Below are 22,017 nucleotides of genomic sequence, written 5' to 3' on the forward strand. Positions count from 1 at the left end.
TGTGTGTAGTGCTTGCATATCTGTTCATTGTGTGTGTGTGTGTGTGTGTGTGTGTGTGTGTGTGTGTAGTGCTTGCATATCTGTGCATTGTTTATTTGGAGTGCCCTGAGAGAGAAGATAGAGTTGGATCTCTTGGAACTAGAGTTACAGATGGTTGTGAGCCACCATGTGGGTGCTGGGAACTGAATCCAGAACCTCTGCAAGAACACCAAAGGATCCTTGTAAACAGAGACTCTGCTTTCATTTCCTGGTCACCCAGACTTGGCCAATGGCTCAGGCATATTTCTAGCTAGCTCTTACATCTTAAATTAACCCATTTCTATTAGTCTATGTATTGCCACGTGACTGTGGCATTACTTCATTTTCTGCATACCTTGTTTTTTCAGTGTCTGGCTAGCATCTGACCTGACTTTATCTTCTTTTTTCTGTATCTCTGCTTGGATTTCCTACCTGGCTTTATTCTGCTACTTCATTAGCTCAAACAACTTTATTCATTAGCTAATAAAAGCAACACATATGCAGAAGGACATTCCACATCAACTCCTAACTTATGAGCCAGCTCTCTGACTTCCTTCAGATTGTTTCTGATGAAGGTGTAGAACATATTGTGAGAACTGAATAGATTCACTTCTGCCTTTCAAACATTCAGTGCTTAGTAAATATTTTCTTCATCTTTATTTCTGTCTCAGGTATGTTGAACAGAGTAACCTGATGCTGGAGAAGAGGAACAACTCACTTCAAACAGCCACAGAAAACACACAGGCAAGAGTATTGCATGCCGAACAAGAGAAGGTAAAATAGTTGGGCAGAGGAAGGCTCAGGTCAGGCAGGATATGTTGAGCTGAAGAATAGTCCTATATATGAACTTGCAAGTTTCTATTCTGGATATTTGCCATCTTTGAGAGAGATCTAGAAATCCTCCAACAGATTTTTATGTATTAATCACCTCTAGATATGTCTTACTAAATGTTCTGCAGTAAGTTGACTCAAAACCAACGATTAAACTAGGGGTGATTTATGCCTGTAATCCCAACTTCTGATAGGCAAAGGCAAGAGAATCTGCAGTTCATTGTCAACCTGAGCTACATAGTGAGATCCTCTCTCAAAAAAGAAAGAAAAAAATTCAGTCACTTGTTTGTTTGACATTATACTTTGATAGTGGTGAGAAAATTATAGTTTATAAGAAGCTGAATTTATTCTTCTGATAGAATCAAAAGAAAAGTTCTATTATGTCATGTAATAAATTTATATGTTGTTCTTAGTGGAATTTAGGAATGTATAATTTGATCTCTTATCTGTATTTAGTTGATTATTCATTTGAGTCTGATAAAATCATTTTAAAGTGCTACTTTGGAGCCAGACAGGTGGTCTATGTGTGGAATCCTATGACAAAAGGATTACTGTAAGTGCAAGTCCACCCTGAGGTACATAACAAGTACCAGGCCAGCCTAGGCTATATAGTGAGACCTTGCCATAAAAAATAAAATTCCAATCCTGTTAATTGGGAGGTGGGGACAAACTTAAACCACCGTGAATTTGAGGCCAGCTTGGTCTACACAGCAATCAGGAGTTCAAGGTCGTTCTCTGCTAAGCAGAAAGTTTGAAGCCAAAGTTGGAGCTACATGAGACCCTGCCACAGCAAATGAATGAATGAATGAATGAATGAATGAATGAATGAATAGATAAGTAAATAGAATAAGGAAAGAGGGAGGAGACATGAATTCTGTTCCTTAAGTCCTTCAGATGTAGGAATTTTGATCTGCTCTGAGTAGAAGTGAGAAAGAGCTAGTGAATCTGGTTGGGGTACCTAGTTCTGGAGCCTAGTTTTCCTTTACCTAGTGGAGCCATCCAGAACAGATTCCTTCTTATTGGGTCATCGTTCTTTAGCTGGGAAATCTTTGTTCTTTATCTTGTGATTTTTTTTTTCATGAAATTCTAAGCAGTTCATACTTTATAATAGACTTTTCCTTGGAAACATACAAAATTGAATAACGTGAATTTTATAACTTGTAATTTTTACGTGATTTCTTGTACTCTGATAATAAGGGTTCCTTATATATGTTTCCAGCTAACTTTTGTGTTTGCTTAGCTGTACTATTCAGGAAGTAATGTTTCTGGCCAGTGTGGTGGTTTGAAGGGCCCCTATAGTCATATATCTGACTGTTTAGGAAGGGCTGGGGAGTGGCCTTGTTGGAGTTGTGTGACTGGGGTAGGCTTGAAGCCCGCAGCAGGCCTAGTCTTGCTCTCTGTGCATCAGATGTGAACTCCGAGCCACTGCTCCAGTACGGTGCCTGCTTTCATGTTCCCTACCGCAATGATCATAGATCAACCCTCTAAACTATAAGCAATCCCTCAATTAAATGCTTTTTTCTCTAAGTTGCTTTGGTCATAGTATCTTAGCAGTAGAACAGTAGCTAAGATAGCCATTTAGCCACCAATGAGCTGTGCCTTACCCTGCACAGTCCTGTCCTATTCCAACACGGCGTCTTTCCCGCTGCTACCTCGTTCCTTGTCTATCAATGACCTGGTCAAGAGCAGCAGCCTGGAACTTCACTGTTCTCCACAAAATGTGCCTTACTATGTCTCCTTTCTCTGATTTTACTTTACCTCTCCTTTTTCTTTATCTCTCTGACCCAAGGCCTACTGGGGCATCCAAATCTACTGTTTACCCTCACTTTTACTATTCAGGCGTAAATAATGACTATAACTTATTCTGTAGACCAGTGATGCCCAAACAGTGGCTTAACTACTTCAGATTGCTTAGGAAACTTGATCAGAATTAATCTCCTCTGGGTTTCTAATTTAATATATGTAACCAAGATAAAACTTTTCCAAAGCTCTTCTCTATTTCAGTACCTACCCAGGTATAAAAGTCATTTCTTTGTCGAGTCTCTGGATGTGACATCTGGATAGTTTTGCTTTTACTTAGGTTCAACATGTGACTTTCATGTCCGATGTTGTATGTGCATGTATTCACAAGTATATTCTAATGAAACTTTATTCCGCAAAACAAGCAGTGGTTCTATTTGTCCCATGAATCAGTTGAAGTTTGTCAAACCCTTCCTTAGCTTGCTAGTCCATTGGTGTCCTGTGTGATAGACTAACGCAGCCTGCCCAGTGCCCTTTTGAGTCGAGATGTGCTCCAGGGAGCCTGCCCATGGATTCCACTGATCCCCATTATTTCAGTGAGACATTTCAAGTTTTAACTGTCCCCTGGTAGTTGTTTTTTTCTTCTTCTTTGTTTGTTCACTGTTGGAGTCTGGGGCCAGCCCGGACCATAAATTATTTCTCGGACCAGAGGGGAGGCGTGGGAATAAAGACGCAACTCACATGGCTTTATCGGGAGGGAGTCTTCAGGGATCCCTCCTGAAATCCCGAGTTCACATCCTGAAAATTCACCCCCCATTTATTCTCCAAACAGCTTTTACACCAAAACGTAAACTGAGGGGGAAATTCATTAGCATTCTGCTTCCTAGGTAGCCAGGAGAATGACTGTGGTCACGTCCACACCTTTCTATACCCATTTTGTCACATCTTCCTATCTATCTTCCTGCTGTCATGTAGTCTGAATTAACACCTTCCCAGGCGACCTCCCAAAATTACAAAGAAGGGGCAGAGCGACATTAGCATATCCTGACCCTTTGTTTAGGATGGCGTCAGATTGTCTGGAAAGGCTAGGTGACCACCTTCTGTGTGGCAGGTGCAGACTGTGGCCTAAAAGTCTGGCCACCATACAGTGTAAAAACATGGGCCTGTATAATATGGCCCTACGGTTCATGTAAGCTCTCACTATGTAGCCCGGGTTTACTCACACAGCGTTTTGCATACATAGCTGCTGCAGACTCTTAGCCTCCTGCTCAGCTTTCCAGGTGTTGGAATTACAGGTGTGTGCCGCTGTCCCTGGATGAGCTACTTTTTTTTAAAGTTGCTATTTGAGACACGGAGTCACTATGTAGTACTGGCTGGTCTGAAGCTAGATATGTAGACCAGGCTAACCTTGAACTCACAGAGATGCGCCTGCCGCTGAGTGCTGGGATTTAAGGTGTACACCAGCCTCCATCTATTTAGTAGTCTCCCTGTGATCTCTTGTAAAGGGAGACCAGCAGTTCCTTCAGGAGGCAGATCTCTGTCTCCAAGCACTTCTCAGAAAAAGTATGGTTAAGTGTGCAATGAATATTCGGTAAGTGAAATTTTTTCTCTGTAACGGAATGGGTCCATAAGAATCTGCTGTTATGAAGTGATGGCTCAAAGTGGAAGAGCTGCTGGGGATTGAGCACAATGGACTTATTTTTAAAAGAACAAGTCAGGGCCCAGGAGGTGGCCAGGACTTGCTCAGGGCACATCTCCAGCAGTGTCCTCTCATATGGGAGCCCTGCTTCTCCTGTCAGGGCTCCCTTCTTTCTCCAGCTCTCTACCTCAACAGTGGACATTTTCCAGGCTTGGTTTTAGCCCCATGCAGGGAAGGTGACCTCTTCTCCCTTCCTGTCACATGAGGTTGAGTCAGGACTTGGAATGCCTATGTCGAAAGTGATGTCACCCTTGTCACTGTTCAGGCCAGGGTGACAGAAGAGTTAGCAGCAGCCACTGCACAGGTCTCTCACCTGCAGCTGAAAATGACAGTTCACCAGAAGAAGGAGACAGAGCTGCAGGTGCAGCTGACAGAGAACTTGAGAGAGACAGATCTTCTCAGGGGCCAGGTCACCAGGCTCCAGGCCGACCTCTCAGGTAAGTTCTCAGAGGAGAATGTCTGGCAGGACTGCCATTTAAACTCAAGGAGTTCAATGTCTCCCTTCCTGTCAATTCCTTCAGCACGACAGTCTTGAGGGACTGGTAGAAAAACTGCTAATAGTTTTACATAGAGAATAGGAAGACACGCGGTTCAGCTGTAGTTGACAAGTCACACTGTTTCTGTTGGGAAATGTTGCTTCAGGTCTTTGTTACCTACTACCATGGTAGATCTCTAAAAAGAGGCAGCTCCTCCCACTGTGGTTTCCAGTGCTCCAGCTTGGACTCCTGGCCACTGTCCTCTGCTCATCTCCTGCTCTTTCCCAGTGTTTCACCTCTCATCAGGCTCCTCTTAGAACAGCTGTGTTTGGATTGGTGCAGCCGGCACTTGGTGTGCTCACCATCAGCAGTGCCCCAGTCCACTTCTAAAGTCTGCCTCTTGTACAGCTTTTTTAGACCATTTGATCTCTTGTTTAAAGCCCTTTATCTCTTAAGAGTGCATTATTCTGACCATTAAAATAGCCTTCCATAAACATCATTTATAAGTTTCCTCTTCCCTCTAGAATACAAGTTCCTGGAGGGCAAGGATAGTGATTTATTCTTTGTAAAATCTTTTCTTCCATATGAGGATTACTTTAGTGCTTGACACAAGTAAGTCATGCTTGGTTAGCTAGAAGCTTGTGAATGTCAGCATAGAGAAACCTGTGTGGAAAGGCAGCTGGGACCAGTGGGCAGGGATAGAGGCAGCAGCAGTCGAGTGGGTGGAGGCACAGCTCCCTGTCTAAGAGAAGGCTTGGAATTACTGACAGCATTGCGAAGCAATTCCTTGAAGATGCATCCTTTCTCTTACAGGGCAGTATTGCCCCCCCTTCCCCAAACAAACATACTGGACAATTTTTGATGTGAATGTTGTGTAGCTGTCTCACTTGGGCTTTTGTGTTTTCCTCTGACAGTTCTTTTTGACAGTTACTTCAAGAGCCAGTTTTCAAACAAGTTTTAATATGCTAAGTTAAAAGATAACTCCAAAAAAAAAAAAAAAAGATAACTCCAACCCCCAACCTTATTTGATAAGGGATATTTTGAAAGCAAATTCTCAGTCAAATGTCTTAGTTACCAAGAAAGTTGATAGTCTTCTCCAGGCAGTGAGAAGGGCCCTGAGCTCTACTCAAGAAAGACACTCCATATGGAACTATGTAAGTGAGAACATTCTCTAACACTGTGCGTGTGTGCAAGGAGGTGTATACATACAGAAGTTGTCCTTTTCAGGGTAAACATGGGTTGATAGCAGAGTCAGTGTAGGGCTTGTTTAATCCTTACTGCAGGTCAGGCAGGCTTGTATGGTAGGATTGAGACTAGAGCAGGCAACTTCCAAAGAGCTTCTGGGACACCACGGCCCTTGTATCTCTAGTTCTACAGCCATGTCTCCTTGTTCTCTGTCCTAGAGCTCCGAGAAGCCTCTGAGCAAACACAGTCCAAATTCAAAAGTGAGAAGCAGAGCCGGAGGCAGCTGGAGCTCAAGGTGACATCCCTGGAGGAAGAATTGACTGACCTCCGAGCTGAGAAGGAGTCCCTGGAAAAGGTAAGTTCCAACAGCCAAGTTTCTCTTGGAGCCAAGTGGCCAGTGCATGAGACTGGACCATCTCAACTAGCAACTTTGAAATTGTTCTAGAGGCAGCATTTTGAGAGAAACTGAGAGAATGGATCACCTGGGCTATTTTGTCTTTATTGGTTTTTGGTCCTCTTTTTTGAAAAACACACAAACTTTCAAAGATAACATATCTACATTAACACAAGTATGGAATGTGCAGTGTACACAAGTCAGTAAATATGTTTTTTTGTTCTATGTTTGAGGAGGTAAAAGGTATCTGTTAACTATATAATTCTGTTTGGACTGTATAACAAGCTTTTAAGTCACATGAAAGGGTGGCATTTCATAAGTCTTGAGCCTCTGTAGCCAGCAAGGTTTATCCGGTTTCATCCAGTCAGAGGGTTGTTCCCATGTAGAACGATCAGCATATACATCATTTGCCTTGTAATTTTTCATAGTTATTTTCTTCATGTCTGTAGTCAATATTTTCAGGAGGTTTCCCCCACCAAATCTGATTTTTGTTAATTTGGAAGGAATCCATAGCTTTTCCTTTGGAAACAAAAGCATAAGCTCTTCCCCACAGTGCAACACATTTCCCAACTTCCATTTTGAAACTAAGACATCCATAAAACATATAGGCTGTTTTAATTCAACCGTCCTTTCCATAGTCCAATGTCTCTTAGCAGATATTGTTCTCTTTTCATTAGCACTCAAAAATTTAAAATTAATAAAACACCATATAAGGTCCAAATTTTCTATGTTATATTTTTCATCCTTATGTGGCTTATTTTTTATAATAATTTACTCTTTCTTTAAAGACTTATTTTTTAATTTTTTCTATGACTATCTCTACCCATTTTCTTCTTTGTCTTCAATATAGGCCTACTGTACCTTTTTAGAGGTTTGTGTGTGTGGGCCTGACTTTGTGTGCATTTGCCGCATCTCTGACCATGTGAGCCAAACCTTAAACTGCTAGGCAACTGCTGCAGAGTGGAGATGGTGGCTGGCTCCACCTCCCTTGGTTCTGAGAGAGCCTAGCCTCGAGTCTGTGGGTACCAGCCCAGAGCCACATTTACCTGCCCCAGCATCTACCTACAGCAGGCATTTGTACCCAGTGTCAACCATTCAAGTGTTCAGCTGCACAACAAGGCCTCTGTATACCGCAAGCACTGAGTCACTTGGAACTTTTTTTTTTCCTTCAGCTTTTTCAGGCCATATGTGGATTTACTTGTCCCATGTTGGGTACCATTTGTACTTTCTCATCAGGACCGCCAGCCTGCAAATAATGAAACCAAAACTTCTTATTAATTATAGAAGGCCAGCCTTAGCCTAGGCTTGTTCCTAACTAGTTCTTATAACTTAAATTTTAATCTACATTCTTCCATGAGGCTCATTACCTCATCTCTGTAGTGGCCATCCCATTTCTTCTGCGTCTGACTGGCAGCCTTACCTTTCTTCTTCCTAGAGTTCTCTCTGCTGGGAAGTCTCACATATACTCCTGCCTAGTTTTTGGTCATCATCTTTTTTATTATACCAATCACAGCAGTACACTGTACAAATATCCCACAATAAAACCATTCCTAGAAATGACCAACTGAGGTCACTGACCACCACCCTGTCCACACTGTTAAGCTAGGTGTTGGATGGTTCTTTTGTCCCTCAGAGCCTCTCAGAGAGGAAAAAGAAATCAGCTCAAGAGCGCTGCCAGGCAGAGGAGGAGATGGATGAGATTCGCAAGTCACACCAGGAGGAACTGGACAGACTTCGGCAGCTCTTGAAGAAGTCTCGAGTGTCCACAGACCAAGCAGCTGCAGAGCAGGTAATGGGCACTTAGAAATACAAGGAAGCTGTGAAGGACACGACAGAGTATGGAGTTTCTACTTTCCCCTAGGAAGATGTTTCTTATAGTTTATCCACACCTGGGAGGATACTGGAAAGCCTGACGACCGGTGCCAGCCCTCCCCTCTCCCCTTTCAGTGATTCAGTGTTGTACTTGCTTTGGACTGGGGGTGATGGAGCAGCAGGTGTGCTGGCTGTGTACACCTGAGGGTCTCCTGAAGCTACTGAACTGGACCACTCCATGGCTCAAATCCCCAAGGCCATCTCTGGGAGGTGGAGAGGGGAGAAGCAAAATGGTGGAAAAGCAAACCAATTTTATATGACAGTGAGCAGGGTGGGGGTCTTTGAGCTTATACAGACTCTTTGGATTGATGGGGACTAGATGACCTTTGGGGTAGCCTTCTTTTGGTGGTGGATTAAGGGAGGTTCCTAGTAAACAGAAAACCCTAAAAAGAAAGCCTAAAGGGAGTTTCTGTGTACCCAGCCAGAGCCCTGTTTAGGACTTTAACACCAGCACTGCCATTTGGGGGGCTGCTTTGGACTTGACACCGTGCAAGCATGAGAACCTGAGTTTGAATCTCCTGTACCCAAGTAAATAGTTGGGTACACTGCGATGCACAGTGGAGACAGGAGGGTCCCGTCTCAAGGGAATACACAGAGAGGGGTAGACGCCTGGTGTCCTCCTCTAGTGTCTGTGGAGACAGGAGGGTCCCCCGTCTCAAGGGAATACACAGAGAGTGGTAGAGCCTGGTGTCCTCCTCATGTCTGTGGAGACAGGAATGTCCCGTCTCAAGGGAATACACAGAGAGGGGTAGACGCCTGGTGTCCTCCTCTGGTGTCTGTGGACATGAGCGTGCACATACATACACGTTTGTCATACACCACTCATAGAGCAAGAAGGAATAAGAGAATACTTTCAAAGTAATTAAGATCTTTTCAACAGTTGTTTCCTGCCTGCATGGACTAGGGTCTTTAAATTCTATGCAGAATAAGGGTTTGGTTTTTTTTTTTTTTTTTTTGGAATGTGGACTCCATGCCCAACATCTGCTCCCCTACACATGGCTACTGTTTCTCTTGGCAGCTGTCTCTCACACAAGCTGAGCTGCAGAGCCAGTGGGAAGCAAAGTGTGAGCATCTCTTGGCCTCTGCAAAGGATGAGTATCTGCAGCAGTACCAGGAGGTTTGCGCACAGAGGGATGCCCACCAGCAGAAGCTGTCCCGCCTTCAGGATGAGGTAGTTCTTTCCCTGGGTAGGCTCACACCAGGCCACCAGGCTGTATTAGCAGCCAGAAAACACAGCCAGGCTTGTGTAAGCTGCAGTTAGTTATCGCTTGCATGCTTACATAGGGTAGCAGGTCAGGGACCTGGGAAAAGACAAACAGCCAGTGTTCCAGGACTTGGTCCCTATTATTCCACCCTTCATTTATTAAGCAGATACTTACTGAGCATTAGTTTGGCTCCAGTAGCTGTGTTAGAGAAAGGGCAGGCAAAGAAGAATCAGATAATCACAGAAAAGAAACTGAGATAAGTGGTCTGGGGAGGCCTAGAAGATGAAGTGCCTGCAGTCGCTGGGAAGGAGTCAAGGACAGGTAACTGTGGTAAGGGTGGAATGTGGGATATGGTGGTATGCTTATGTGTGAAAAAGAGAGTTGGAAAGTGACTTAGGGATGTGTTATGAAAGTCCCTTGTCCTAAGGGCAATTCCTTGCATTATGTAGTTAAAACCTTTTGACTCAGAGGCTTTGGAGGCAGTCTTGGAGGTGAATAGGTTGCTGAGTATTTGTATCTATGTGGCTACTCTTATTCATATCCCCTTGTTTTCATTATATTCGTCACCTCATTGGGAACAAGTCAAGTATCCTTGATGGGAAGGAAGCTGTGAGTTGTTGAGGAAGTAGAGGGACCTGCATCAGCTGGTCTGGCGTGAGGACCTAGGCTGGGCCCAGTAGACCTAGCTGAAGTCAGGACTTGTTCCCAGAATGCTTCATCCAGGTGCCCAAGGCCACAGCCGGTCTGTTCATTTTGCAGTGCTCAGCTCTCCAGGCACAGGTTGCAGCCTTCACTGCAGAGAAGGAGCAACTGAAGAAGAATACGTCCCAGGCACCTATGGTCAGAGCTGCTATTGACCCCTCAGAGAAGGTGAGCTGACATTCAAAGAAGCAGCAAAACCTGTCATATCAAGGCAGTGAATGTGCTTACCAAGAATTCAGAAAATAGGGCCCATATGTGATGCTGACTTTTTCCCGACTTTATTGAAACATCACTTGTCTGATGTAAAAACTAACTCTTTAGAATCTACCACTCTGCTAGCAAACCCAAAGAGACTTTATTCCTCTGCAACTTTGACAGATATGGAAAGTACCCCTCCATCATAGGGAAGAGCTGGACGTGGTGCTGTCCCTGGGGTCGAGGCCACACAGCTGGCTGTGGTACTCACAGTTGGCGTTGAATGATATGAGCAAATGATCTTTGGGCAGGAAATTCTCCTTTAGAACTGTTCTCTCCACGGTGGCAGCTCTTAGTGTCACCAGACATTTGTGACCACCTGTGTCCCTCTGTAGAGTTCCAACTCTGTAATTTTAATGTATCACTTAATGTCTTGATTTTGGTAGCATGTCTTTTTGATCTTGGCATAGGTCAAGAAGATCATGAACCAGGTGTTCCAGTCACTGAGGGGAGAGTTTGAGCTGGAGGACTCTTATGATGGCAGGACCATCCTTAGGACCATCATGCATACAATTAAGGTACAGTCAGTTGGCTCATTGGAATGGGCATTTTATTAAATTACCGTCTAAGCAATCATACTCAGTGATGGGCATCCCTGAAATGACACACACCTGGCTGACATTTGAATCAGGTGGATAGGACCTGTTAGTGCTCACTGTCCTTTCAATGCTCATCTCCTCCTTGGCTGTGAACAGGTGGTGACTCTGCAGCTGTTGGACCAGCAGGAGGAAGAGCAAGGAGAGTGCAGCAGTGACAGTGCAGAAGAGAAGCCGTTGAGGTCTTCCTTGGAGCAGCCAGGTTCTGCCACTGCTGGGCTGTCGCCAGCACCCCTGAGTGGGGAGATGAAGGAGGCTCCCAAGGTGCTATCAGAACAAGTAGTAGGGGAGACCACCCCACTGCCTCCACAGGCCCTCCCCATGCCACAGAATGGTACACAGACAAGGAAAGAGGACTCTTCAGAAGGAGAGATACCCTCAGAAACGAAAGACAGTTCCCTCCCATCTGAGCCAGCTGGCATCTCATCCCCCAGAGTCCTGGGCCTCCCAACTTCAATCCCACCTAAACCTCCAGGACCTATAACTATGGACTCTGAGTGTGAAGAACTACTTGCTGATGACCAGAGAGCAGTGCAGTCCAACAACAAATTGGGAGGAGAACATGTTGGGGAAGTAGCCCCAGATGGCCCACTGACTCTAGACCCTGAGAAGGGGGAGCTACCAGCCTTAGACCCTGAAAACCCAGGAGGAGAACCTCAGCTTCCTGAGCACAAAGAAGTTGAGGATGTCAGTAGCTCTGGTCCCCCTGAGGCATTGCTGGATAAAGAGCTTGCTTCTGCAGCTTCAAGAGCATCCCCCAGTCAAAACCAGGAGGACCCCCAGCACTGCAGGTGTGTACTCTGAGCTGGCACGAGCTGTCTGTGGAGGTTATCAACAACTTTACATACAGGGTTCTGTGGCAGGCACCATGGTAGTGTAGCAGGCAGGGCAGGTGTAAGGTTTATGGGTCCGAGGAGCTTAACTGTGATCCAAGGAGTACTGAGTCATCCAACCTGACAGCAGGAAGACATTGCAGAGAGAGGAGCATACACAAAGGTGCTCTGGAGGGATGGACACACCATAGGGGACCAGTAGGGTAAAGTTGAAGTTGGAAAATAAAGAAAGGGCCAAGACACATGATTATTTTATGCAAATATAATATGAAGCCAGTCAAAGGATTTAAGCAGAAGAATAGCGGAATGTGATTTATTAGCTTTAACGATTGTGCTGGCAATAATCGAAGACTGCTCTTCCATTTCCTGGCCTCCCAGATGTCAATAATCACATTAAAACTATATTAATTACAACACTCTTTGGCCGATGGCTCAGGCATATTTCTAGCTAGCTCTTACATCTTAAATTAACCCATTTCTATTCATCTGTGTATCACCATGAGGCTGTGGTTTACCAGCAAGGTTCTGGTGTCTGTCTTCTTCAGCAGCTCCATAGTGTCTCCCTGACTCCGCCTTCTTTCTCCCTGCAGTCAGTTTAGTTTTCCCACCTACCTATATTCTGCCCTGCCATAGGCTAAATCAGCTTCTTTACTAACCAGTGATAACAGAACATAGTCATAGCATACAGAGGGGACACTGTATGCTACAGCTGGCTGTAGACTGTAGAGGGGCTAATGCAGTGTAGGACTGTGAAGGGGGTTATACAGGGTGTGGTCTCTGGAGGGATGTATGCCCGGTGTGGGAAGAGATATTTGAATTGGGTATTCAGGATCCATAACTTTCATAGCTGGTGGGCACTGTGACCCTGGCAGAAACAGCAAGTATCTGTGGCTTGATTCTTCTTTAGTCTCTCCGGGGATGAAGAGGATGAGCTGTTTAAAGGGGCAACTCTGAAAGTTCCAAGGCCCAAAGTCCAGCCTGAGGAAGAGGATGAAGACGAGGTGGTAAGGAAATCTCAGACTCTGCTGAGTCCTTATACCTCCACCTGGGGGCTCTTCCCTGCAGTCTCAGAGAAGAGAAAAGGAGTCTGTTGGTGGCCTACTTCCTGGACTATGTGTACAGGACCCTGTGGGAGTGAGCTTGGGGGTCCAGAGTGGGCATCTCTTTAAGCTGCCACTGTAATCCTAAAAGGGTATCATTATCTCTGTCCCCTGGGGAATCAGTCCTGTTTGTAGTAAGGGAAGGTGGGAAGGATTCTGAATCCAACTTGTTGGTTCTCCTCCTCTGTAGAAAAAGAAACAGGTTAGAAAATCATTTGCAGGAGGTTAATGGTAGACAGGACTGAGCCCAGGCTTCTCTTGGGCCACTTGTTTCTAAGAACTGTTCACCTGGCCCACTTCCAGTCTACTGCCTGTTTTGTTATCTTAACACCTGAGTAGCAGATGGATTCAGTGTTGACAGTGTCGCTTCAAGTTAGGGAGCAGAAGAGTCAGGGACCACAAAGGAAGTTGTCGAGAGAGCCAGGATTGGAGCCCAGGCTTGTCCATCTGATACTGGACGAGTGGGAATTTCACTGTCATAAAGTGTGTGGAGGAGACAGAAGCATTAGATCCAGGAAAGAACTATGAGGTTGAACATGGGCAAAGCCTATTGTCCTTCTATACCATCCACCTGGAGTGGGTTTTGCTTTTTGCCCGAAGGCAATGACATCTGAAACCTAACTCAGATGAACCAGAGCCCTTTCTCTTGCTTGCAGAGAAGGCGTCATCTTACCCCATTAGCATACCTTCCTGAGAATTCACTTTGCATTCGAGAATACTAACTACAGATTCTGCATAGAAAATAAAGATGAGTATCCCAAATGGAGAGCAGTATATTGATGGTATTACTGCCAGTTCCATCAAGCTAATCATCTGTTTCTTGGGTATTCAGAAAAATACTCCACATTCTCATTTAACCTTCTCCTAATATGTCTATAGTTCTATGTTCTGCATGTCTGTAGCTTCCAGTCCTTTTCCTTACCAAAAGCAGATGACAGGCCAGAGCTTCCATCATGGAAAGAGGAAGAGAACCTCCCACTCGGCTGCTGGTGTTAGTCAGCATTGTTATTGACACCAGAAGTGTTCAAAGAGACTGTATATTTTGGTTCAAAGTTTCAGAGGTTTTAGTCCACAGTGGGTTCACTCCACTATTAGACTTGTGTAGAGAAAAAGCATTCTCTCAGTGATCAGGAAGTGAAAGAGTGATGAAGGAGGGTCTAAATTCCACTGTCCCTTTGAGGGCAGCCTATAATCACCTGAGTCCTCTTACTGGGCCCATCACAAAACCTTTCCACCACTTCCAACAGTACCAAGCCAAGGACTTGAACCTGTAACACAGTATCCTTTGGTTGGGACTCTTAGAGGGTCCTAGAACCCTTTAGCCCCTTTAAAGAGAGCATGGCTCTGCCTTTGTGGCCTTTCTTTATCTCTTGGACATGCCTCTACATCCACATCTTTGGCCACCTCAGGCCACAGCTGGTTTTTGAATGTGATTGTACTTCTCCGAACTTCCGTCATCTTCTCTCAATTCTCCCAGGCTGCTTTGCTTCTGTTTCTTTCTCTTTCCCCATCGCTCCTTAATGAACCTTCTTTTTCCAAACAAAACTTGTAAGTTGGCATATCTGCCCAATCAATACATATTTCACAAATAAATTACAAAATCAGCCAAGCAAAGTTGGTCTTTGTCTCTGTCAAAAGATGGCTTCCCTCAATGCCTGCTTGTCCCAGCTTTGTCTGGATCAGTTCTTCAGCCACCAAGCCTGTCCTTCTAGTTCATCTCCTTTCCAGCCAGAGGCAGGACAGCCATTGGACCACTTCCCCTCATAGGCAGGAAGCCACCTGGGCAGGGATATATGAGAACTGACCTCTCTTTCCTGTTTTGTCAGAGCATGAAGGGGCGCCCGCCCCCAACACCCCTTTTTGGAGATGATGATGATGACGATGACATTGACTGGCTGGGGTGAAGACCTAGGAAACAGGCATGCAGGTTTCTCTCCCAGCCCTTTCCAAAGCATGATTTTGCACAGCCGGCCTCAGATCGAGGCAAGCTTCAGGGTGAGGTCCTGGTAGACATTCTGAGGACAGTGGTTCAGACGTCGGGTTAGCTGTCATCTGAGCCCCTGCCTGACCTGGTGAAGAGGACCATGAAGCCTGTCTGCAGAACTGGTGGTGTACGAGCCCTCAGTGAGTGGCTCTACCGTGGAGGAAGGGCTAGGAGGGTCACCTGCAGCCATTCAGTCTCAAGTTGACCCATGACCCTCCTGCTCTCCCAGGGCTCACCAGAGCTGCAGCAACAGGCCGTGTAGTCTGGGGAGGGGTCTCCTCGGAGAATTGAGAGATCATGCTGGCCTGGCCTGTGGCTCTGGGACATGTATCTTCTATCTCTGCCTTAAATCTTAGAGGTCAATAAGTATTTGGAATTAACAAGACTAAAATAAATGCCTACAATAAAAAATGGCCTGGACCCTTTAGGAGAAACTGAGTTTGGTTTCTAGGGCTATCATGCTCTTTCTTGGGATCCTAAGGATGGGAGTTGTAACTTGGTGAGTTAATGTGCATAAAAACACTGTGACATATTTCTGTTGGCACTGACCTTGCAGTTCCAGCTCACAACAGCTGCAGAAGGCTGAGGGCATTGTAGCTGTATGAGGACCTTATCCACCCTATGCTGATATCTGTGGGCTCTACAGCAGGCTAAGAAGCCATTCAGGGAAGAGAAGCAAGGGTCTGTAATACCCACTGTTTATGATACCTGAGGGGTTCTGTGAACCCCAGGGGCCAACACTACTGCAAAGAAGAGCAGTGAGAAAATACATGTAGCCTTTTACTATTCTAGGATCTTCTAAAGGCCATGCAGCCAATCTCCAAAAGGAGTAATTTAAGAAAAAAAAAATGTTCCATGATTTTAAATGTTTTTAAGACTGTATCCTGAATTTTATTGCATTTTGCAGGTTTTGTGCTTGACTCCCAGATTTTGGCCTAGGAAGCCTCGAGAAAGACTGTATTAAACGGTTATTTAAACAAGTTACTTCAAGCTCTAAGCCTCAGTTTTCCCTGTAAAGTATGGATAACAGTGTCTTCTGCAGTGGCTGGTAGCAATGAGACAGCCTGTACAGTGCCAGTCATTGAAGAAGACATGGTTATCCCCATTTTAAAAAAGATTCATTATTTGATGTGTATGGGTGTTTGGCCTGCATGTGTGTCTGAGTACCGTGTGGATGCAGAGGCAGAAGAAAGCAGCAGAGCCTCTGGCAGTGGGCATTCCAGACAGTCTGATTCAGAAGTACTGATTCGGCAGGGATGTGTTGGAGGAGGGGTGCTGACTGAGGTGCAGTAAGTACTCAGACAAAAGCCAGGTCATGTTAAGAGTCACGTGAACTCCAGGTATTTGAGTCTTTTCACTTTATAGAAAGAGGTTAAGAAACAGGAATGGGGACACAGACCTGTAATCCCCAGGATTACATGAGCTACTTATGAGAGCTGAGAACCAAACCCAGGTCCTCTACAAGAGCAGTTAAGTGCTGTTAACTGCTGAGCCCTGGTCCTGTTATCCCCAGGCTTAGAGTAAGCTGTCCACAGTTCCACATAGCGAGCAGTACAAGAATTCTGGTCCTGCCCAGCTGGTCAAAAGCTGGGCTCTTGCCCACCATCCTGCCTGTCCTTGGCTAGAGGAAAGGAGCTGATGCTGCTTGCTAGGATACAGCTTCCAGGGCTGTGTATCTCAGTGGTAGAGCACTTGCCTCGCATGCGCAAGCCCTTGATTTGATAGCACTAAAGAAAAGTTCAGGCTCCTGGCTTCGTCCAAATCTGAATTTCCAGCCATTGTGGAAACAAAGAACACAGACTTAGCATCTTCAGTCTCCGTTCACCTGTGTATACCACAGGTACTGTGTGACCTGATCTGACAGGTGACTGTCTCACACTTCAGCTTCCTTCTCTCTGAGATGTAGGCAGGTAGTTCCTGTGTGCTGGTGAGGATTGAATGAGTTAACTGCATGAAGGGCTGGAACTCTCAGGCACTGAGTCAGGACTTATATAGGTACTTGTTGGGTGTTTTTAAGAAAATTATGTAGGAAAAACACTTTCTGTGGCTTGGCTCTGAAGAATCCTGAAATGAGGACACACTTTACCAAAGTCTAACCATATATTCACTCTATCGACCATGAGCAAAATCTCAAATATCATGACTGTAATAAGAGTATCGGGTTGAGGATCCTGCTAGTCACTCATCAGAGAGTCTATCCTGGCAGTGCCCTGGGAGCTGAAACTGAGAGCCTTAGCATAGGCTGTCACAACTCTGCTGAGACTAGCAGCTCCACAGGCTGTCAGTGGACAGAGGGACCACAACAAGCAATTCCACAGGTGCCCCATGCTATACTTCCTGTGACTCTTGCTTCTTATTGCAAATGACAAGATGGCCATGGGTGTTACTTCTGCCCCCCAGGAAGGGAAGGTGCTGTCATGCCATCACAGGTGTTTATAGTCTATGTGACAGTTACTCTTCTTCGAGCAGGTGATGTGGGATTCCCCTTTGTATGCTTGAATACCATTGGTTAATAAAGAAACTGTCTTGAGTCTGCGCAAGGCAGAATAGAGGTAGGTGGGGAAAACTAAACTGAATGCTGGGAGAAAGAAGGCGGAGTCAGGAGAAGCCATGTTGCCCTGCCAGAGAGAGACCCTAGACACAACCTTACTGTTAAGCCACAGCTATGTGGCGATACACAGATTAATAGAAATGGGTTACATTAAGATGTAAGAGCTAGCCAATGAGAAGCTAGAACTAATGGGCCAAGCAGTGATTTAATTAATACAGTTTGTGTGGTTATTTTGGAGTTGAACAGCCAGGAACAAACAAGGTGCCTCCTCAGTACGAGCAGGTACTTGTTACATGAACCTAACTTGCCAGACAGGTACATTTCCAGATGTAGTTTCTCTGCACACAGAGCTGTCTTTACTACATGCAGTCTTAGTCCTTGGTCTTCCCTAGCTCCTGCAGTGCTAACACGTAAGAGCTGTGTACTGTTGGGAAAGAGAGAAACAGACCAACAACCACAGACTGTTCAAAATAGAAATTTATTAAAGTGTATTTGTTTATAATTCCCAAAGCTTAAAACCATCTTTTCATTGAGTCAGTAAGGTACTTGAATATAGACACTATACATGAAGCAATGACTGCCATGTGTGTATGTGTGTATGTTTCACCAAGCATCCCAGGCTAGCCTGGACCTCTATGTAGACTAGGCCACCCTCAAGCCCATGATCTCCAGGCTCAGCCTCCTGGGGATTACAGGTATGTCTCCCCATTCCTGTCTCTTAACTTTTTTCTGTAAAGAGAAAAGGCTCAAATACCTGGAGTTCACTTAACTCTTAACATGACCTGGCTTTGGTTTGACTGCTTATTGCACCTGTCAGCACCCCTCCCCCACACACCCCTGCCCAATCAGTCCTGCAGTGACTGACTCATGGCTCCCTACCAAGACATTAGGTAAGACAAGTAAGAAGTAAGAGGCAGCCAGCTCTGTTAGGAAATGCTGTTCGCTATGATGCAGACAAGAGGACTGGGGAAGGCCCTGGTCACAAGACTGACCTGCCACAGGTACAGCTGTCATCATGAACACAGTGAGTTCATTAGGAACTTTGTTTTGTATGGATGTGCAAAATTGCCAATCAGGAGTTCAAAGCGAAAACTTGTTTTGTCAATGGCAGTCTTTATGTGTTCCAAGGCAAAAAGGTGAGAAGGTGCTGGCATGGTCCATCCCCCAAGACTGGAGATGCCCCTGGCATTAAGGCACAAAGCAGAAGAGGTTATCCAGGTTCCATGGCCTTCCTCACTGAAGCTCTCTGGAAAATTTTAATTTGCAGTCTGAGATCTATGATCACAGCCTGGCTACTCTGCCTCCAGGTTCCAGTCTCTTCCATGTTCCCTTTGGTCACAGCCACTTGCTTAAGGCACCACAGGAGGCCTGGGCCCTTTGTAGTCCAGGTTGGGAGGGGAGGTAGCTCCAATGGCCTCTAAGCTCCATGGACCATTTGCTGGCTTCAGCTCATTGCTTCCAGGAACTGGGAAAGAGGTGAGCAATGGCCATCATAAGAAACAGCAGCTGGAAGTACAGTGCCTGGAGCGCGGGCCCCAGCTCTCTCCAGCTCTCAGCACCTACTGGCCCACTAAGTCATGCTGAGAAGTGGGTAGGCTAGGTAATAGCCCACACCCAAGCCCACGATCGCACCGAGGAAAATCCAGGTGTTGTAAGACATTATAGCCAGCATCACAAAGTAGCCAAGGACCACCTGAATGACATGGACTAGGGACTGGCCAAAGTAACACAAAAACCACCTAGGCATAAAAGAGAAACAAGTTAGTTACACAGTGATGAGCAGATGTGTTTTGTTGGGGACAGAAAGCTCCGGAGCCCCAGCACAACATATTTTACCTAGCGGAGATTTCTCTCCAAAGACATCCCCACCACATTTAGCTCTGAGCTTCCTGCCGTCCTAGGCAAATGGAGAAACCATTATAGTTTATGTAGTCAATTTTGTCTGACAAGGAATAAGAAGCAATCATTGGGAAGCCAGTCTCTCCCTTGAATTGAATGTGGGAGGTGGAGGAGCCATGAAAAGAACAGGGACTTGGGTGCCTATTAAATCTCTGAACCTTTTGAGTACTGGTTTTCCTATCAGTGAAACACTGGATGGTTATGAGGGTGTAGACACCCAGTAAGGTGGCTGCTGATGTAACAGGCAGGCTCATTAAGTATAGGTGAGGTCGCAGAAAATGCAGGTGGGGCCTGCAGCACGGAAAAAGTGGGACACTAGGCTGATGGCAGTTCTCTTGTGTTTGGGAGCCTGGTGACAGGCCTGCAGCATAGGTTTAAAGTTCCCTGCAGACCCCTGAGAAATCCTTGGGATCCACCCAAGAGGCTGTTTGATAGGTTGCTTTGGCCCAGATACCACAGACCCAGGCTTTGATTCATCTTACTAAAACTCCCTGGGACCCAAATTATCTTTCTATGTGTGGGGCTAAGGTTCTCTGGCCCAGCCGCCTGTCTGGGCGATAGTGACTGCTCCTGCCATCCTTCTACTCGTGGTTTGTACCTGAGGCGGTGGCCATCGGCTGGAGTTGATCTGGAGCCTGTAGAGTCCTGGTCTGATTCCAGGATGAGCTGCTGGCTAGTCGTATTAGGCAGGTTCTCCAGAGTCTTGTGGAGCAACTTGGCTTTGGCAACCTTGGTGCCTTCATACAGTACAGCCAGGAGCAAGACAACCAGCACTGAGAGGGCCATGCCTGCGAAGAGGCAAAGGTGAAAATAGGTTTGGGTGTGCCATGTCCTGCATGGCAATTGCAGATAATGATAGTGTATCACATCTCAAAAAAGCTAGGGGAGGGTTTCACATGTTTTCATCATGGAAATTTAAAGACAGGTGGGCTGGCCCTGATTCGAATGCTACTTAACCTATGCACGTACTGAAACATCTCAGAGCGCCACATAAGATGTACTGAGACATCTCAGAGCACCACATAAGATGGGCAGTTTCTGTCAATTAAAGATAAGTAAGTGGGTCAGGTGTGGTGGCATGCATTAAAAAGCAGAGGTAGATTTGGGAGGAGGAGGAGGAGGGAGGAGGAGGAGGAGGAGGAGGAGAGGAAGTAGGAAGTGGTGGGGGCAGCAGCAGCAGTCATTTCTGCTGTACTCCAAGCACTGGGGAAGCAAACACAGCCGGATACCTGGGCTTGCTGGCCAGTCCAGCCTACCTTACTAGGCAGGTTCCAAGTCAGTTAAAAACCCTGTCTTAAAAACGAGGATGCTGTCCTCTGACATGCACATGGACACACATACAGATGCACATCCACTTCCACATAAGTGTACATGCATATAAATAAAGCAACATGGATGTTGGACACAGGTTATATTGTATGTAATTGCAGGTACTCTGATGGCTGAGAGATCACGGTTTCCTGCTGGCCTGGGCTAGAGTGGACTCCAAGCTAACCTAAACAATTTAGTGAGGCTACATCTCAAAAAGTAAAAAGGCCCAGAGACACAATGCTTGCCTAGCACAAGTGAAGCTCAAAGTTTGATCCCCAGTGCTCCAGAACAAGCAAGCCAAGCTGTAGAGCTCACTGAAAAGCACTGTTTCTCCCCAAGACACTCACCAGGGGGCTGTGGCGGGAGTCGGGACAGCCCCCTCTCCACTCCAGCCACTGGTCTCTTCCTTCTCACCTTCAGTAAGCTCAGACCTTCATCATCCCCTTGCTTCTCTAGACATTTCTTAGTAGTTCTGACATGCTGGAATGTGGTTCTCATTCTGGCAGAGCCAGGGGTTGAGGGTGAAGAAGCTACACAGCACCATCCAAATAGCTCCCCCACATTGTGCACACATCTCTATAAAGATTTCTTGCAAATGGAGGGGTGTACGCCTAGAGGCATACTCTTTTTCACATTCAGGTATACCATAAACCCTGGGAGAGGGTGTGGCAGGAGAGCAACATGTTAGAACACAGTGGGTGTTTATTTTCCTCTTTGCCCAATTTTCCTAAATATTGTCTATTAGTATTCCACGTATTACATTTATAGAGAAAAAAATCCAACAAGTTAGAGAATAGTAAGTATTTGTGCCTCTAGGTAAAATGAACTCTGATGCTACCTGTGTTTTACAACACAAGATAATAAATGGTCCATCCAGAGTATTTTATGAGGCTTTATGGCATAACAATATATTTGGAACTAGGAGTGGTGGTGCATACATGTGATCTCAGCACTGAGGAAGTGGAAGTAGGTGGACTGAGTTTACAAAGATACCTTGTACTTAATAAACACTTGCTAGTGGGAGCTTATATGTGCCAACAACTTGTGGCTAAAGCCCTAAGTAGCTCAGTACCTCAGGATAGAGGGGAACCAGTATTCCATAAGAAGATTGGAACACTCAGCCTTACTCCTAGATTCTGGGGAACAGGTGGGCTGCAGGCTGAGTTGATCACCACTGGCTAGTGGCTTATTTATGCCTATGTAGAGCATTTCCCTGAGTTCTGAGAGTTGCTTCAGCAAATGGTTGATGGCACTTGTTGGGTCATAGCCTTGATTTTACTCACTTGCATCCAGCTTTATTATCCAACTCCCACAGGACATGGACTCCCTTCTGTTCATACACATCTGCCTTATTTTCTCCAGTTAT

The 22,017-nt window shown here is 45.6% G+C and overlaps 2 protein-coding genes across 8 annotated transcripts in view; one reads left to right on the forward strand and one right to left on the reverse strand.

The window, feature by feature from the left end:
• The window catches only part of Fkbp15 (FK506 binding protein 15), a 69,509-nt gene extending 53,639 nt beyond the window's left edge, over positions 1 to 15,870 (forward strand). The window contains exons 19-28 of one of the 4 annotated variants that reach the window (XM_005352634.3): positions 690 to 792; positions 4,554 to 4,725; positions 6,168 to 6,304; positions 7,977 to 8,132; positions 9,234 to 9,386; positions 10,180 to 10,290; positions 10,788 to 10,895; positions 11,073 to 11,764; positions 12,714 to 12,810; positions 14,733 to 15,870. In XM_005352634.3, coding sequence (XP_005352691.1) covers positions 690 to 792; positions 4,554 to 4,725; positions 6,168 to 6,304; positions 7,977 to 8,132; positions 9,234 to 9,386; positions 10,180 to 10,290; positions 10,788 to 10,895; positions 11,073 to 11,764; positions 12,714 to 12,810; positions 14,733 to 14,810 — 1,807 coding nt within the window. In that variant the 3' untranslated portion in view covers positions 14,811 to 15,870. Of the gene's footprint in view, positions 1 to 689; positions 793 to 4,553; positions 4,726 to 6,167; positions 6,305 to 7,976; positions 8,133 to 9,233; positions 9,387 to 10,179; positions 10,291 to 10,787; positions 10,896 to 11,072; positions 11,765 to 12,713; positions 14,706 to 14,732 lie in introns of those variants that run through there. The other 3 variants (XM_026782095.1, XM_013348231.2, XM_026782094.1) reach the window with 3 other exon arrangements.
• Positions 15,871 to 17,900: 2,030 nt separating this feature from the next.
• Slc31a2 (solute carrier family 31 member 2) overlaps positions 17,901 to 22,017 on the reverse strand; it is a 15,979-nt gene continuing 11,862 nt past the window's right edge. The window contains exons 2-4 of one of the 4 annotated variants that reach the window (XM_026782098.1): positions 20,999 to 21,304; positions 19,939 to 20,128; positions 17,901 to 19,180 (exon numbers count right to left, since the gene is read on the reverse strand). In XM_026782098.1, the coding sequence (XP_026637899.1) occupies positions 19,012 to 19,180; positions 19,939 to 20,128; positions 20,999 to 21,149 (510 nt within the window). In that variant the 5' untranslated portion in view covers positions 21,150 to 21,304 and the 3' untranslated portion in view covers positions 17,901 to 19,011. The other 3 variants (XM_005352636.2, XM_026782096.1, XM_026782097.1) reach the window with 3 other exon arrangements.

The sequence above is a fragment of the Microtus ochrogaster genome, chromosome 10, assembly GCF_000317375.1.
Source record: "Microtus ochrogaster isolate Prairie Vole_2 chromosome 10, MicOch1.0, whole genome shotgun sequence".
Classification (NCBI taxonomy): domain Eukaryota; kingdom Metazoa; phylum Chordata; class Mammalia; order Rodentia; family Cricetidae; genus Microtus; species Microtus ochrogaster.